The sequence below is a fragment of the Theropithecus gelada genome, chromosome 10 (assembly GCF_003255815.1).
Source record: "Theropithecus gelada isolate Dixy chromosome 10, Tgel_1.0, whole genome shotgun sequence".
NCBI lineage: Eukaryota > Metazoa > Chordata > Mammalia > Primates > Cercopithecidae > Theropithecus > Theropithecus gelada.
This window is the reverse complement of record NC_037678.1, coordinates 27,226,522-27,232,427: the sequence shown is the minus strand read 5'-3', so window position 1 is coordinate 27,232,427 and position 5,906 is coordinate 27,226,522. Positions and strand designations below refer to the sequence as shown.

General features: G+C 65.2%; 1 protein-coding gene across 1 annotated transcript; it reads right to left on the bottom strand.

The window, feature by feature from the left end:
- Nucleotides 1–105: 105 nt before the first annotated feature.
- SUSD2 (sushi domain containing 2) lies at nt 106–5,283 on the bottom strand. Its single transcript, XM_025398100.1, has 10 exons — nt 4,927–5,283; nt 3,271–3,481; nt 2,892–3,043; nt 2,228–2,395; nt 1,588–1,762; nt 1,233–1,434; nt 957–1,042; nt 599–867; nt 370–513; nt 106–272 (listed from the first exon to the last, which is right to left on the bottom strand). Exons 1-10 carry the CDS (start codon nt 5,000–5,002, stop codon nt 106–108), a joined length of 1,650 nt encoding a protein of 549 aa, XP_025253885.1. The 5' UTR covers nt 5,003–5,283.
- Nucleotides 5,284–5,906: the final 623 nt, after the last annotated feature.

Sequence of the window (5,906 nt, the reverse complement as noted above, 5' to 3'; positions counted from 1 at the left end):
CCTCTAGCCAGGGCTGGGAGAGGCGTGAAGGCCCAGGGCTTCCCCTCAGTCTCCCCGCAGGAATGGGGAGGAGGTGAGGGCAGCCCGCAGCCTCGCGTGGCTGGACTACTCACCCTTCAGGTCCATCCAGCTCTGCTCGGCGAAGCTCAGCACCTCCTGGTTCAGCAGCACCTCCAGACCTCTGGTCCCGTTGGCCAGCCTGACCTCCACCACGTCTGAGTTGCCCTCCTGGACGGCCATTGCAGTCAGCCCTGTGCCACGGGTCTGTGTGCCTGTGGTGGTGGGAGTGGAACGGGCACCACTTGGCTCCAGCCTCCCACCTTGGATCTACCCTGCGCCACCCAGAGCAGCCCCTAGCCCTGGCCTCACCGTTGAACATCCTCCCGGGCTGGGCCCGCGCCTGCACCCTCAGGTCAGTCAGCACTGCCTCTAGCAGCACGTACTCTCCACGCCCATTGAATGTGAAGTTGGTGCCATCAAAGGTCACAAAGTGTGGGTCTCCGAAGGCGGAGGCTGGGGTGAGAGTGGAGGGTCAGGTGGGGTGCACCCCAGCCCAGCCCGATCTTTCCCAGGGTCCAGGGCACAGGATGGCACCCACCTAGTCGCGGGGGCCGGTAGTTGCGGCAGTCATTGGAGGGCCGCCGTTGCATGTAGCGGGGGCAGTCGGGTGCCCAGAGGCAGCAGTAATAGAAGCTGAGGACATCGTAGAGCCAGTGGGACATGCCGGGCACTCGGGGTGGCGTGCGGAACGGGGGTGCGCCCCAGTCATGGCCGCGGTCGGGAGTGCTGCCGCTGCTGGAGTCAGCCGTCAGGAGCTGCGTCCCGTCCGCTGTGTAGCAGCACTGCTGACCCGAGCCGTACCGAGGGCTGCGGGAGCCAGTGGGTCACGGCCAGGCCACTGTTGGGAGCCCATCCCTGTCCCCAGTCCCCACCCCGGCCCCAGCCTGGGGGCTCACCTGGCCTGCACAGAGCGCACACAGTGCACGGCCCCGGGGTGGTAGGTGCACACACTGCCCTGCTCCATGTCACAGCCGTAGTCCGTCTGCAGAGCAGCAGGTGGCTGTCATCCAGTGGCCTCCGGTTCTGTCATCCCCTTCCCGAGGCCAACCCTACAGGGGCCCTGAGACCCCCGCCCCACCCTCCAGGACACCTCTATCTGCCTCCCCTGGTGCTGTCCTCAGTGGGGAGGCGACACCCTCATCCCCTCTCCTGGGCCCTGATGGGAGGCTCACGAAGAAGCGGCCGGAGTCCGCCCGGGCCTGGGTCAGGGTGCAGGGGCAGTCCGGCAGCTCCTCCAGGAAGCTGGGCAGCTGATCCTCCAGCTCCTCCCAGGCCTGGCACTGAGTGCGTGCCCAGGCCACAGGGTCCTCTCGGAAGTCATCGCTCAGGTGCCAGGCCAGCGCGTGGTCATTGGTCCAGAGCGCCTGCACGTCCCTGTGGAGACAATGATGCTGGAGCTGGGGCCAGGCCACACCACCCCATGGTCGCCCACTCTCCCCACCCCCAACCCGGGCTGCGCAGGCAAGCACGATGGGCCGCAGGCAGCCGGGCCCTCCGCCCATCACCTGCGCCTCCACACCTCCTTACTTCTGCCCCGCGTAATTTTTGCTGTCGATGATCCGAAGTGCACCCACTCGCCATCTCTGGTAGCTGGGAGGAGCAGGTTTTGGGGTGAAGGTGAAAGAGCCAGAGTTGGGGATGTGTGTGGCCAGGGGGTACAAGTACGACCACTTTGCAGTCCACTCCTGTGAGTAGGGCATTCCTGAGGGAGAGGAGGCCTGGTTAGCCCTGGGGCTTCTTGGAGGCCTGGCCCCAGGCCTTGGCACCTACAGCAGCCTGACAGGTGGGTGGATGGACCGCCAGGCAGTCCCCTTAGGAGGCGGTGTTCTAGCAGGGACCCTGGCTTGGGTGACCACCACCTCCTGCCACACTCCAGGATCCATGTCCCTACTGGAAGCTGGGCCCAGGGCCATGCCAGCCATGCAGGGGTTCCGCATGAGCCTCCTCCCCGGGAGCCAGGCCCCACGCAGCTGACCCCTCCCACCTGCCTGACCCCCCTGACCTGCACTTCCCTCCATCCGAATCCCCAGTCTCTGCCTGGGATCCCCTTCCCTCCTCAGCCCCACCTGGAAACTCCCCTCCTGTCCCCACACAGCTGGGACTCCCTTCCTCCCACCTCTGGGGGCCCAAAGCTCTGGATGCCACCCCAGCCCTCAGCTGGCCTCACCTGTCTCCTCATAGCCCCACAGCTCGATGGTGACGGTCTGTGTGGGCAGTGCCTCGACGTGCCAGGTCAGGCTGAGGTTGCCTGAGGTGTCGGCGGTGCCATAGTATTGCCAACGCGTCTCGTTCACCAACTCGCTCTTTTCCATCATCGACACTTTGTTGGGGTGCACTGGGCGGGGAGGTGAGGGGTGAGTGAGGGCCTGGGCCCAGGGGGTGCAGGGAGGAGGCCCTAAGTCTTCAAGGGCTGTGGGAGCCCCCAGGGCCAATGCACGGCAGCAGCTGGGTGATGGTGTCTCCGGCCCTCACGGCAGAAAAGGACACTGAGGCCGCAGAGGCAGGGGCCTGCCCTCCCTCCACTGCCCACGCCTCTAGCCTCCACCCGGCTTCTCCCCTGCCCTGGCGTGGCAGAGCTCAGTGGATAGGCACCGGCCCACCTCTCTAGGGACCCCTGCAGCTCCCACTCACTCTGGGCTGGGATCGCTGTCTGGATGCCAGGGAGTGGAGAGGAGCTGAAGGAACTCTCGCAGGCGGGCAGGCCTCCTAAGGGACTGGTTCAGCCAGAGTGGCAGGGCACGGGCGGGCCAAGTCTTGGTGTGTATAGATTAGTGCTGGGGAAAGTCCCCGTGGGGGCAGGCTGTGGGTAGGGAGGAGGGCTGAGGGCTCACCAGCCAGCCAGGTGCCCGCGCGAGGGAAGGAGTGGCCGTTGTCCAGTGAGACGGTGAAGGGGACGCGGCCACTCTCATAGAGCAGGGGTGACACACAGTGCACTTGCCCGGAGGAGTCCACATGGCCGAGGGTCTGGATGCTCTCCTTAAACCTACGGGCATAGTGGTGGTAGGAGGGGCTGGGCCATCACAGGCTGAGCCTCTCGACAGTCCGGGCCCCCGACCTCCCTGGGGAACCCAGCCAGCCAGTCGTCCCTGTGCCCTCCTGCCTGTCCTGGGTCTGAGGGGCTCCACTCAGCCAGCCAGTGGGTCTGAGCCCTCAGCACGCACGGGGATGGGGGTGTGGGGCCCCGGTGCCCGGCCTCCTAGGCTTCCCAACCTGCAGATCGCACTGGTGTCTGTGGGGCTGGACATCTTGAAGTGCTGCACCACAAAGTCCTTGCCGCCCATCATGGAGCCTGAGTAGGGCAAGATCTCCAGGCAGAAGTCCCGGAAATCTAAGCAGCAGGTGCCAAGGCCGGAGCACGTCGGGTGGCAGGAACACGGACCGTCCAGGGCGCCACAGCGCATGGAGCAGCTGTCTTGGGCATCTGGAGGAGAGGATGCTGAGGGCCTGGCCTGGCGGGTGCCGGACTGGCTGCCCCACGTGCAAGGCCTGTCTCTGTTCCTCCCACAGCCCATTGGACAGCAGCATCCCAGGAGAACGCTGGCCGGGAGCTGCACTGGCCACCACGTGGACATGGTAGAAAGGCACAGGGCCCATGGGGATAGGATGAATCTTAGCACAGACCATCTGGCTGTTGCCCTGACGGGCTAGAATGCAGCGAGAAGAGGCAAAAGGCTGCATCCGCTCAGCCCTGCAGGGTCAGGAGAAGCCCCTGGGCATGACTATACTTCAGCCACCAAGTCCTCTATCCCACAGGTGGCGGTCCTCAGAGGGCCACGGTAGCCGGAGCCCTCGACCTCTCTTGGCTCCCCAGAGTGTCTGTGGACAGTGCACCTTCCGAGGGGCCTGAAGCCTGCAGAACCCCTCTTGCTTGCCTGGATTGGGGTGGGGGACATGGCTGCCAAGAGTCCCATTCGAGGCCTGGTAGGGAATGGTGCAGGGTCTGAACTTGACCCTTCTCACTCTCCCAGGGACTGCAATTGAGACCCCAAAGAGAACCCCGCCCTCAGGGCAGAAGGCCAGGGCTGCTCCCCTCCTTTTTGGGGAGAGGAGGGACATTTCAAGCAGGGGTCCCGGAAGTGGGGAAAGGGAAGTGGGGGTGCACACCACGAGGGGCTGTAGACGCCGGGCCCAAAGCATCTCCTATGGGCCATGAGACCTGCGGCAGGGCCATATTTCCAGGGGCTGGCATGAAGGAAGTGTTGCAGGGAGGGACTGGGGCGGGTACCTGCACCCAGGACGGAATCGTACGTCCCTGGCCCTTCCCCGTCCCCTGTCAAAAGAGGCCAGTCGAGGGCCAGGCCTGGGCCTGAGCCACCCCGCTGGCCCCACTCCACTAAATGCAGTGCCTGGCACCTAAGAGCAACAATAATTATGTACTGGCCAAGGATGTGGTGGCGCACAGGGGTAGGGGAAGGAGGCCGAGAGATGCTTGCAAGTGAGATAAGTGGCAGGAGGGTGAATGGGAAGTGGGGTGGGGGGTGGCCTGTGGCCAGTGTCCTGGTTCTAGAGTTCGGGGCTTCCCCTAGACTTTCCCGGATCCAGCCCCACCCTGATGAGGACCCACAATCCTGGCTCCCCCTCCGCGATCCCGCCCTGTCAGGACTGGGGACGCAGGCTGAGGCCTCTGCTGGTCTCCCCCGCCTCCCTCCTAGCTCCCAGGGGGTTTAGGATGGGTCTGGCTCAGATCTCCCATCCCCATGGGCTGCCCCACGACATGGACCCTCAGAATTTCTTCCCACCACCCCTAGCACAGCCACAGATGGCCTGACAGATGGACAGAGGCTGAGCCCAGAGGGGCGTCTGCCCAGGCCTGGCTGCAGCCAGATGGACAGACAGATGGGGGCACAGGAGGGCAGGGAGGCATACCTGCTGCGGGTCCAGGGCCTGGGCCGGGGGCTGTCGCCAGCAGCAGCAGGGCCCAGGGCAGGAGGGCTGGCTTCATGGTGCAGTCTGTGTCTGCAGCCAGCAGTGCAGTGGCTCTGAGGCAAGGCGGCCAGAGAAGCTCATTCCCAGCCGGCCTGGCCCCGCCCGCCCTGCACTCTGTGGCACCGCCCCGCCCCGCCCCTCCTCGCCCCTCCCCGCCCCTCCCCGCCCCTCCCCGCCGGGTCCCCTCTCAAAGTCCACAGGTGCCTGCGTGGACCAGCAAGGCCCAACCTGCCCCGTTAGCACATTCCTGGCCCACAGGCATGGGTCGGCCCTGGGACCCTGTGGGAGGGTGAGGAGGCTGGAGCCTCCAGCTGTAGGGCCTTTGGCAGGCGATGAGCCGGATGTCCAGAGGCCAAAGCTCAGACCCCGGGTCCCAGCCCCGCCCTGCATGCAGAGCGTGCCGGGCGGGGCTGCAGCAGAGGATGGGATGCACACGGTGGGTAAGGCAGGGCTGTTTAAGCTCCAGGCAGGATTCTAGCCTCTGTGGCCCTGACATTGACCTCCATCTCTAGCCCTCATCTTCCTGCAGGAAGGAGGTGCTCCCAACTCATCCTCCCGGGGATGCGGGAGCTGTTTGGGTCAGACACAGGCTGAGCCCTGGGGCTGAGGCAGCTCTGCAGGGGACCCCTCCGGAGGGAGGAAGGAGGGAGGGGAGAGGAGGTACTCAAACCCAGCTGGGGGCCCAGAAGGGAGACAGGGTCCATCCCCAGGCTCCAGAGATGCCACCACACTGGGGAGCCTTGGCTCTCCCAGTCACACCTAATCCTGCCACTCAGAGTTTGCATAGTCTAATCAATCTGCTCCCCTTCTTGAGCAGATGAGGAAACTGAAGCTCAGATGTGGACAGGCAAGGTCAAGCCAGGCCCATGGTGGCTTCTGGGAGCCCCTGCAGCCAGGGTGGGCGGTAAGGGCTGTGGCCT